Source organism: Syngnathoides biaculeatus, chromosome 1 (genome assembly GCF_019802595.1).
Source record: "Syngnathoides biaculeatus isolate LvHL_M chromosome 1, ASM1980259v1, whole genome shotgun sequence".
Lineage (NCBI taxonomy): Eukaryota > Metazoa > Chordata > Actinopteri > Syngnathiformes > Syngnathidae > Syngnathoides > Syngnathoides biaculeatus.
In genome coordinates this window covers 14,979,797-14,990,294 of record NC_084640.1, presented here as the reverse complement: position 1 = coordinate 14,990,294, position 10,498 = coordinate 14,979,797, and the positions used below count along the sequence as shown (strand labels likewise).

Genomic DNA, 10,498 nt, shown 5'->3' with positions numbered 1-10,498 from the left:
TAGAACTAAAAAAACTACTGTTTATAAATAGCATATGAAATGAAGTTTAACAAAATTGGGAAAATGGTTTCTATAAATAATATTGTAATGAAAATAAATGATTAAAAAAAAGTAAATGAAATAAAATACATGCTTTTTTATCTCAGCTCAGTTGTATTGGATTATCATCCATTTCCATACTAATGATGTGAGATGGATCTTTTTTTTAAACCATAATAGTAGATTAATGACTCATCAGACATGTTTTGTTTACATTTTATTAAATTTAAATGAAAAGCATCAATTAGAATTGCTCGTCAAAGGAGCACTCCCGTGTCAACAGCGCTCTCCGGCGGCCATCTAGCACATTGCATGTCATTCGAATACACCGGTTGTTTATTGGCACATGTATCTTTTTTTTTTCCCCTCCATTTTTGGACATGCAGATAAGAACACAACCCCAGACGTAACTTGAAAAAAAAATACAAATTAATTTGTGTCGCAAATCCTCCAATTCCTGTGCAAATTTGCTTTTTATCGGGTATTAGTTTCAATATTTGTTTGCACAATTTCATGCAAACAAATGAGTATTTTGTGTGCGATAATTAGCATTGTTTCTGTTTTTGGTCGCGTTTTGTGTGTGCCAGTTAGTATTTTGTGCAAATAAACCATTTTTCGTGCAAATTATTATTATTTTTTTTTTTAATCTGGTGCTCTGTACACGTGAGTAACACAAGACTCCGAACAACAAGAAAAAGTGTCAAAACACCCACACAATATCGTCAACAATGGGGCTCGTCCGTATGAAGTGTAGGCACATGCGGGCATATTTGTACATCTTGCAGAGACTCTCTACAAAACAGCACTTCTGGTTTCTCTTGAAAAACAACAAGGGAGTCACCTCACGCACTCTGAAAAGGGGAACCAACCACGTGTGCACAGAAATGAAGTGAAGCCGGTCGCAAGCGGTGTGGCGCGGCGCTCCCTGACCGCCGGATTTGCTTTGGCATGCGTGGAGGGGCCGGGGCGGGGGGCAAAAAGATGCAGCATCCCGAGCTCTTCGGCGCGGTGCGTTGAAGCGTTCTCGGCGATCTCCGCGCCCATCGACCGAGGGGGCGGGGAGGGGCTGGCCCGTCTACGGCATCCGCTCCGTTGGGTGGCGTTCACCTCTCGTCGCGCGCTTTGGCGGCCTCGTTGTCGCCGCCGCCGACGGACTGCGCGTCCTTGCTCAAGGCGCCCGCCTCCTTGGTCGTCGTCTTCTGCTTGGGGTCGCGACCGGCTTGCTGCAAGGTGGACGGAAAAGCGAGTTCAGCTAAAAAAAAAAAAAAATCATTTTTACATAAAGGAAATGCAGACATAATGTCCATGGCTTGTGATGTTTTTTTTTTTTTTTAATAATCTGCTAATGCTCGAAACTGGTTCAAATCATATCTCAAGAGGACAGGCATAACTTTGTCGAAATTGACAACAGCGTCTCAAAGACCAAATAGCTCTGACCCGAGGTGCACCCCAGGGGTCAATCTCAGGACCCCTTCTGCTCAATCTGTACATGCTTGCATTACGGCCTCATATAGCGTCATGCTAAAACTATGTAGACGACATTCAGTATCCGTAACATCTTTTTAACATGACATCTCCTAATATCTTTTTTTTAAATGTTTTCATATTAAATATAAATCGAAGATAGCTGGGATAGGCACCAGCTCCCGCATCCCTCGTGAGGATAAGTGGCTCAGGAAATGGATGGTTGGATAATTGAATTTGCTATCCAATAATTGATTCATATTTTCATGAAATGAATGTGGTACCGTCAGGCTTACGTCACTGAAGGAGCGTCTGGGCCTCCGATGGTGGTTGCAGCCGGAGCCGGAGCCGGCGGCGCCGGCGGCGGCGGCGGCGAGCGTCTGCTTGCCGCACTGCGTGCCCGTGGTCACCATCCTCTTCTCACGCAAGCCTCCCTCAAACGCTTTACCTGGCGACGACAATTCACGGCCTTTTGAGCGTCAACGGAAGCGATTCTTCCGCCGTTCGCCCGGCTTGCACGGATCGCCGCTCGCTCTACTCGGAAATGGTCTCTTAGCAGTCTAATAACAGCAAAAATCAAAAATCAAAAAATCTCACGCTCATAACCGACTTGCCACACTTGCAAAACTACCATGAATCATCAACAAGTTGATTGGTGGACAATTATGCAAAAATGAAGAAGAAGAACAACATTTTATGAGGTGAAATAGTCGAGCTCTTGCTTTTTTTTTTTTTTCCACTGCTTGCCTGCCTCACACACCTACTCGCCACACTTGAACTATGAACGTTATTAAAAACAAAACAAACAAAAACAAAAAAAAAATGGGTGAACATGTCTAAAAATGATAAACAGGGACCGAAGGCCCACGGACCTTCCGGTCCACACCGAGGCTTCCCACTCAGGATGAACGTATCGCGTGCACGTAACAGACCGAAACAAAACACAACAGCAACAACAACAACAAAAGTCCGGGGGTGGGGCGGCGTTTCTTACCGTTGCCGACCGGCAGAGGAGCCTCCACGTCGGTGTTGGTGAGCCACGTCGACTCGGTCTCCCTGGTCCAGCTCTCGTGGTACCTCGGCTCGATGATCGCGTCCGCCCTGCTCCCCCCGCAGCCCATCATCCGCCACAGGTGTGCCGAGCGCGGCGCGGGGGCCCCTCACGTCCTGTCGCTCATCCCCGCCCGGCCGCCGTGCTTCATGACCTCCAGCGCGGACGCCGTCGTCCGCGGTGAGCTTGCGGTTCTGGTGGTCCGGCGGTGTGGTGGTCCTCTCGGTTCACATCAGCTGACCCGCGTGACCACACGCCGTGCGTCATCGGAGCGAGAGGGGGCGTGGCCGAGTCGAGCCGACGGCGCTGATTGGCTGGGAGCGCAAGCCATCAATGTCGTCATGACCGTTGTCAAGCGCTCACGGGACAAAACATTAGGTACACGTGGCGAACTCAAATTTTAACACAGAAAAATGATTTGGGTTAGATTCAAAATCAGGAGAACGTCCTGTTCATATTTTTAGATATGCAATCATTTTCATGTCAATTGGCATGACAGCAACGCTTGGTGACAGCTATGAAGTGCACACCCTGTCATTTATTATGTACAAATTATGACACGCCGTAAAATGATCCTGCTTAGGTCACTTAGGTCCGTACTATAAAAATAAAATATTAGGCACACCCTACAATGACATCCTGGTCCCAATTTATAGGTAATACATTAAAAAAATTTCCTCTCATAAGATTAAAAATCTAACAAACAAACAAAAAAAAAAACATACGTACACATTTCCTTTGATGGTTACTAACAAAAACAAATTATAAATACAAATGCAATTATTCCAGTTGCTAAGATGTATTTTTTTTTCAGGTTGCTCAAAGGTGAAATAAAGCGACCAGTCTTTCACATGAGTCTTACGTTCACATTTATTTGAATTCTCTTTTGAAATATGTTTACGCGACTCACGTAAGAGCGACATGACAGCGTCCACGCAAAAAGTCCGACGACCGATCGAATGTAGAGAAGTTGACGGGGAGCGCGCAGACAGCAAACGTATTGCTTCTTCAACCGGGGGGGGGGGGAATGATCAACACCTAACTGGAAACAAACACGCTAAAGACACACGTCACTGTCAAAAAAAAATATTCACAGACTCTTCAGAGGCTTAAAATAAATACTATATTTATCACAAACGTCTCCGTTTTTTTTGTACCGCCGTGACGATACCCGATGAAGCGATGATAAAAATGGAACGTCTTTGGACGGCGAGAGGGTAAATCTGGAAGGTTTTACAGCCACTATTTCATAATATTGATTTTTTTATTGATCCCTCTTGACTTTTCAACGCAAGTTAGACAAAGGTGAGCACGGGAAACGGGCGAATGTAAAACCCGTCGCGACCGTGACGCCTCCGCCGCCGCTAGACTTTGAAGTCGAGCAGGTTGCAGTCTATCTTGTAGTAGACGTACGGGTAGTACTCCTGCTGGCTCAGGTTCAGGCCGGGGATGTCCATGGAGGCCTGTGGGGGACAAAAAAAAAAAAAAGAAGACGAAGAAGAAAAAAATGAAAGCCTTATCGTCACCCAAAATGGCTGCTTTGAGCCAAAATGGCTGACTTCCTGTTCAATTTCAGGCATGGATCCAAAACACGTTTCGCGCGTCATCCAATTTAATTTACTATCAAATCGATGAAAGTGGTGGCAGGGACAATTTCTTTTGGAATTCATCTTTTCAAAGCGAACTGAAACACTTTTAATAAAAATAAAATGAAGCTTCCGCCATATTGAAAGCTCGCAAACTTCAATATCAGCTCGGTGATGCTAGCTGACGCGCTAACCGCGTGCATGTGTTTTCGTCTCGTCGCCACGGCGACGACAGAGCGTGTGCGCTTATAGATGAGGGCTTTGTCGAACACGTGCGGAGGTGGCCGGCGTGCTAGTTTGCGGTTTTTCGCTCACGTCGATGATGGCGGCGCTGCTGTCCAGGTGCTTGTACAGGTCGTACAGCACCTCCCGCAGCTTCTTCATGTTCTTCTTGTTGGGCTGCAGCAGCATGGCCTGGAAGTTCACCGGAAGACCGTACCTGTGCGCGACAAAAACATTTAGAGTGTTCCGGCACTCCATCGCACGCAAAGTGCTGCCCAACCAACTAATGCCGCTGCTTTTTTTTCCACCGCATTGGTATTATAATATATTAAATATCTGTACATGTCTGTAATTATAAATAACAACGTTCTATTTAAGTCGTGACCAATTTTTTTTCCAACATTTTAAAAATCTGCATTTTTTTCCCTCTTCCAAATAGAAATTATATAAATAATCATTTAAAATAGTTATTATGCATTTTATTTTGAAAAATGAAAAAAAGTATGGTCAATGGAGGGCAGTTCTCTTTTTAAAAAAGGGTTTTTAATCTCAATGAGACCAATTCAGTTAAATATGATATATACACACACACACACATATATATATGATGTAATATATAATTAATATATATATATATAGAGATAGATACAATTTTTATTTTTTTATTATTCTATGATTATATCTATATCCATCTATTATTATTCATTTTTTGAAATATGGAGACGTTACAATTGTAAGTCATTACTTATGTTGAAAAAAATACATCAATTAAAGTCAGTACATTTTAAACATTTTATTTAAAAATGTTAAATATTAATTAAATTTCCATACATACGTCACCAGATATATGTACATATTACTAACTCGTTCTTTCAGATTTTTAAATATTCCTATATTTTTACATTCATATGTAGAAAACAAGAATACTAATCAAACTCAAAGATGTTTGTGCCCCCCCCCCCCACTGCTAATTTTTAATTTTTAATACTTTCCACTACATCTGTCTATAGTCTTTCGCTACACGTAATCCTCACTATTGTCACTACCGCTGGCATTCGTTTCTGTCACTAGACGGGACCAACTTATTTACGTTATGAGCAATTTAGTCATTCCCGTGTCCGTATTGCACTTTTGCTCCTGCTGCAATGTCGCTGCCTCCTCTCCCGTCTCTTTCCACTCATCACTTCTGCATTCCTGGCCCGACTTCCATTCTCTCACCTGAGGACCGACTCCACGAAAACACGCAGCGCTTTGATGTGGATCCACGCGATGAAGGCCTCGCTGAAGTTGACTTTGAGCCACCGCACCAGAGGGCCCTAAAAACCCAGGAACGGGTAAACCGCGAGGCCCGGCGTGGGCGCGCAAGTGCGGGCAACATACAAACTGCTTCTTCTTGTCGGTGGACAAGCGCGTCATCTCCTCCTTGTCGGCCTTCATCTCCTCTTCGTTGTACTGGAAGTCACGCACGGTGAACCTGAACACAACACGCGGTCATATAACTTCGCCACTCGTTTGCTAACATGCATTATTTACATACATTTATTAAGGATAATTTAACGGAAACTGTCGACGACTCCCTCCACACTGACAAAAGACCAAAAGCACAATGCTGCCACCACTTAGGCCTAAGGAAATACTCTAGAACCTTCTCCTGGCTGATACCTTTAAATCGTGAGTGCTGTGGAAGTTCCCCGGTGGACCCAACTTTGTGCTATTAAACGTGATGATAAAAATGTCAGGAAAAGCCTTCTAGAACATCAGAACTTTACTCCAGGTTAACCACAGGCACCTTCATTGGTGGCAGCTGTGTGCTGACTCCCATTTATTTAGCACGCTTGGAAATGTGGTTAGCGCTGAACACATTACCAATTTCAAGAGGGTGTGGACACTTTTGCAACCACATTTTCTTTGTTCATTGTTACTTTCTCAGTCCAAAATATTTTTGTAATATCCGTTGCTGGTCACTCTACTGTCTTGAAATGATTATTTTGGGTCCCCCCCCCCAATGGAACAAGGGTGTGTACACTTTTTATAGTCCCTGTAAATTGCTGTTTATTCGGACGGGAAGCTTCCAGCTTTGACTTTGCGAACGTCGAAGAGGAGCTCACTTGTTCTCCCTGGCCTTGTGCTTGAAGTCGTCCACGGCCTTCCGGAAGAGCGTGACGCTGAACAGGCCGCTGTCGTTGTCCTCGAACAGCAACCTGCGGGCACGACGGGCTGGTTAGCGCTGGAAGCTAGCGCGGACGTCTGACGCCTCGGCGCCGCCCGGAAGGCGTAGAAGCGTTTACTTTGTGGAACGCGGCACCACCATCTCCGCCAGGGTTTCGTACGTCTTCTGCCAGTCCACGAAGCTCGTCCTGACAAAAAAAAAATTCTAGCTCGTTTCAGCAGCTTTTTAACGCTAGCTCCATGCTAACGCTAGCGCCGCATCACCGCAGCGTGTGAAAAAAGTCGCGGCTTGGAGGCAGGAAATGACGGTACTATTATTATTATTATTATTACAGCTCAAATTAGAATACGGCGCAAACATTTTTATTTTGGCATTTCCATTTTTCCCAATGGATGAAAATTTCCAGTTGAGTGTTCTGATTTAACGAAACGGATTCAGTTCTTAAGTCAAGGCTTGGTTGCCAGTCCGGAAATGTTCACTTACTTGGGAACAACCACCAGCATGGTGACCAGGTACTCCGAGTCCAGCACGAAGTCGTCTTTCTTCACGATGTCGGCCAGGCTCCTGGTCAGCAAGCTCCCCCTAGGGGGCGACGCGAGCGCGCAGATCGCGTCAATGGCTGGTGTCAAACTCGAGGCCCGGGGGGCCAGATCCGGCCCGCCGCATCATTTTATGTGGCCCGCGGAGGGAAATCATGTGCATCAACTTCTGTGATTTTTTTTTTTTGGTTCAAATCTGTACCCAAATTTCAAATAGTCGTACCATAAATGATAACGTCATAACAATAGTTGGAAAAACCCATTCCACTTGATTTCTGATTCCAAAACCAGTTAATAAATTTCACGTGTAAATATGACGAGGCGGTCGAAGATTTTTATCGTTTCACAGCCATAACGGGCCCTGTGAGGGAAACCGCAGGTACAATGCGGCCCGGCGACAAAAATGAGTTTGACACCCCTGATGTGGACAAATGAACTCACGCGTTCTTCCGCTCCAGGTTCTGCAGGTTCCCCTTCAGGTTGTTGTACGCCGACGCCCGGGCCTTCAGGTCGTTGTCGATCTGCGTCGCTTGCTGAGGGGCACGGAGGACAAACCGGTTCCGTGACCCATCTTGTCACTTTATTTACTGTACAACTAAATCAGTTTTGTTGCTCTTCGCAGAGGATAAAGAATATATGCCTTAGTATTGTTATAAGCAGTTTACATGTTCGAATATTCCTTGCTTAAGAGGGTTGGAACAGCGCTATCCAGATGACGGCTCGCGTGTGGAAAAAGCTCGTCGGGGAAGCGGCGCCACCGGTCCGAGTTCTCCTCCGACCCACCTTGGAGATGATCTCGGAGATGTTCTTCAGCGACTGCTTGATGGGATACTTGGCCATGTCCCACTGGAACCGGGTGATGTAAGTGACCAGGTCCACTGCGCAGAGACAACCTGACTTCATCGGCACAGGTTTTGGAGGAGGAGGAGAACCGCGGACGTGTTTTCGGTGTCTTACGTCCGTTGGCCAGCAGGTTCTCCTGAACTTTGTCCCGGCTGTCCTCCAGGACGTCGGCCATGTACTGAGCCACTTTCTTCACCACGCTAAATTCACCAAAAAAGACATTTTGAACCTTCTCAAAATCACCAATATACCGTCCCAAATGTTTAAAATATTATTTGTTCATATTATTTACATTGATGCCGAATCCTACTGTATCAGGGTCAATGGCCAATTATGTATCAAAAATCTGCTTTTCATATATAAAAAAAAAATAATCTGAAAAGTCCAAATACATTGACAGCTATCATTTGTGATTTAAAATAATTTTACATTAATAAAAATCTAATGGAATTTGTTTTTTTTGAATAAATTCATTTTGACAACATCTGATCACAATATTAGATATAGCAATGTCCCTTCATTCTGATGATAACGCTCAGTTTTTTTGGTCACCTTTCCACAAACGTGTCCAGCTTGGCCAGCTCGTCCGACAGACCCACCAGGACGTCCAGCGTGCCCACCTGTCGCCCACGGCAAAATAAGTACTTCAGCTTTACAGATGCCACCTCGGTTGCGCGCAGCTCATACCGTCAGTAGCGCTATTACCGTAATTTCCGGCCTATAATATGCGGCTTTTTTCACACGCTTTCAACCCTGCTTTTTTCACACGCTTTCAACCCTGCGGTGTATGCGGTGATGCGGCTAATTTGTGCAGTTTTTTCCAACGGCCGCCAGGGGGGCAATCGAGCAGAAAAGGTAAGATTGGATGGTGGAATAGATGTGCCGAGGAAGTGACTTTTACCGGTATGTTTTTTTTTTAACTGGCCCTGTTAACACTGCGCTAGCGTCTTGCTGCTGTGTCTCAGTGATTTTTACCGGCATGTTTTATTTTTTAAAGCGGCCCTGTTAGCACCGCGCTAGCATTAACGCATTGCTGCTGTGTTACTGTCATGTGTCAAGTGATTTAGGTATGTTTTTGTTTTTTTTAACCGGCCCTGTTAGTGCTGTGCTACCGTGTTGTTGCTCTGTTAAGCTAAGCTAAGGTATTAAAACTTTGAAAACTCTTTCTGTGTACCGTCTTTCTTTGTAAATACCTCGGATTTCAATGTGGGCACTTGCGGCTTTTACACCCGTGCGGCTTGTGCGTGTACCAAATGGTATTTCCTTTCCAAATGTACCGGGCGAGGCTTACAATCAGGCGCGCTCTGTAGGCCGGAAATAACGGTACTCCCTGTCTGATCACCTTGAGGTCAGGGATGTTGAACTTGGTGTTAGCGGAGAGGTTGTTGGCGCGCGTGGTGGCCACCATCAGCTTGTCCCACGTCTGTTGACACGTCTTCTCACCCGGCGCCGAAATCAACCAGAACTCCGTCATGGCTGCTGCTCTCAGGCGGCTGGGATGCTTCAACTAAAACTGGGAGGAGTACTGTAGGACAGAATAACAGTGTGAAAAAGATGCAAAAATACATCAATTCTACGGTGTACTACATTTTTTTTTAACATACATATATAAAAAGATACAAGACATTTACTCACTGGCCACAATTTTAGTAACAACAGTTGTCAGTCTGAGCCAAAACACTGCAAAATACTACCACAATGTAATTTTTTAAAAATGTGCTTGATAAAATGTGCAAAGGAAGGTTTATTGTCATTATGGGATGAAAATAGCTGGTGTAAATGTATCCAATGATCTGTCCTCATGTGAGTCATTTGAAATCCTCAAGACTTGTTCCTCTTTTCGCTTCCATTTTTATTTCTCTCGCTCACCTCTGCAGCATGCTGATGACGTCAGACCTGTCATATGACCGTCATACGCAAAAGAGAAGCTACAAAACATGATCTCGACAAATTTACTATTTAAAAAAAAAAAAAAACTTCAAACACGTACACGGTTGTACACTGAAACATACGCAACTAAATATTTGACTAGCGTGCTAGCTGCAGTTAGCATTTAGCCGTGTCACGACACCAGTAAATGGCTTCGTCGCGGTGCTTACCGAAACGTGAAAAGGCTTCACCGTGTGATGTCTCGGTGCGATTCAGTCAAAAGGTCGCAGATTCCCATTCACATCACAGAAAAGTATTATTATTGGTAATAATTGTGGCGTTTAGACGCGGCGGTCCTTCAATTCAGCCTTGCTAGCATCTTTCTCAAGTCAGCTGATTGGCGGATGGGGTGTGCGCATGCGCACCGGGATGCTGAACATCACCGCGCCGCCTTCATTGTCCGAAACGGCTTCGTGAAATTAAAAACTTTTTTTTAAAAGGAAAAAGAAGGAGTGTTTAAAACGTATTAGTTAATGTATATATATTACATTGTACATACCACAATTTATCGTACGTATTAAATCGTTATTTGTTGTATTCTCGGCGGAGCACTGTAAATGAATGTAAAGCGGGGTTTCTATTTTCGGATGATTAAACGCATCACGCATAATGCGTTTGTTTTGACTCCAAAGCGATTTTGACTCAACAGTGACGC

The 10,498-nt window shown here is 44.6% G+C and overlaps 2 protein-coding genes across 5 annotated transcripts; both read right to left on the bottom strand.

The window, feature by feature from the left end:
* Positions 1–288: 288 nt before the first annotated feature.
* si:ch211-215i13.3 (brain and acute leukemia cytoplasmic protein) lies at positions 289–2,887 on the bottom strand. Of its 4 annotated transcripts, none has more exons than XM_061821400.1 (3): positions 2,498–2,887; positions 1,788–1,951; positions 289–1,291 (listed from the first exon to the last, which is right to left on the bottom strand). In XM_061821400.1, exons 1-3 carry the CDS (start codon positions 2,625–2,627, stop codon positions 1,208–1,210), a joined length of 378 nt encoding a protein of 125 aa, XP_061677384.1. In that variant the 5' UTR covers positions 2,628–2,887; the 3' UTR covers positions 289–1,207. The 4 variants fall into 4 exon arrangements, with proteins under 4 accessions (XP_061677384.1, XP_061677380.1, XP_061677392.1 ...); XM_061821396.1 differs by having other exon boundaries at positions 289–1,262; XM_061821408.1 differs by having other exon boundaries at positions 291–1,291; positions 1,800–1,951; positions 2,498–2,885.
* Positions 2,888–3,044: 157 nt separating this feature from the next.
* Positions 3,045–10,228, bottom strand: atp6v1c1b (ATPase H+ transporting V1 subunit C1b). The gene is made up of 13 exons (XM_061821395.1): positions 10,014–10,228; positions 9,257–9,439; positions 8,467–8,534; positions 8,029–8,114; positions 7,855–7,949; positions 7,513–7,604; positions 7,016–7,114; positions 6,651–6,719; positions 6,471–6,563; positions 5,743–5,836; positions 5,581–5,678; positions 4,456–4,579; positions 3,045–4,017 (listed from the first exon to the last, which is right to left on the bottom strand). Exons 2-13 carry the CDS (start codon positions 9,386–9,388, stop codon positions 3,919–3,921), a joined length of 1,149 nt encoding a protein of 382 aa, XP_061677379.1. The 5' UTR covers positions 9,389–9,439; positions 10,014–10,228; the 3' UTR covers positions 3,045–3,918.
* Positions 10,229–10,498: the final 270 nt, after the last annotated feature.

Bases quoted from the DNA above. Each gene is read 5' to 3' on its own strand.
- si:ch211-215i13.3 (XM_061821396.1), bottom strand. From the start codon at position 2,627: ATGATGGGCTGCGGGGGGAGCAGGGCGGACGCGATCATCGAGCCGAGG. The intron at 1,952-2,497 runs GTAAGAAACGCC...TGTCGTCGCCAG, and splicing joins TCCTCTGCCGGTCGGCAACG to GTAAAGCGTTTGAGGGAGGC. The intron at 1,263-1,787 runs GTACCACATTCA...TCCACCTTGCAG, and splicing joins TCAGTGACGTAAGCCTGACG to CAAGCCGGTCGCGACCCCAA.
- atp6v1c1b (XM_061821395.1), bottom strand. From the start codon at position 9,388: ATGACGGAGTTCTGGTTGATTTCGGCGCCGGGTGAGAAGACGTGTCAA. The intron at 7,605-7,854 runs GTGGGTCGGAGG...CGTGCCCCTCAG, and splicing joins TCTCCGAGATCATCTCCAAG to CAAGCGACGCAGATCGACAA. The intron at 6,564-6,650 runs GTAAACGCTTCT...TCGTGCCCGCAG, and splicing joins GTGGTGCCGCGTTCCACAAA to GTTGCTGTTCGAGGACAACG.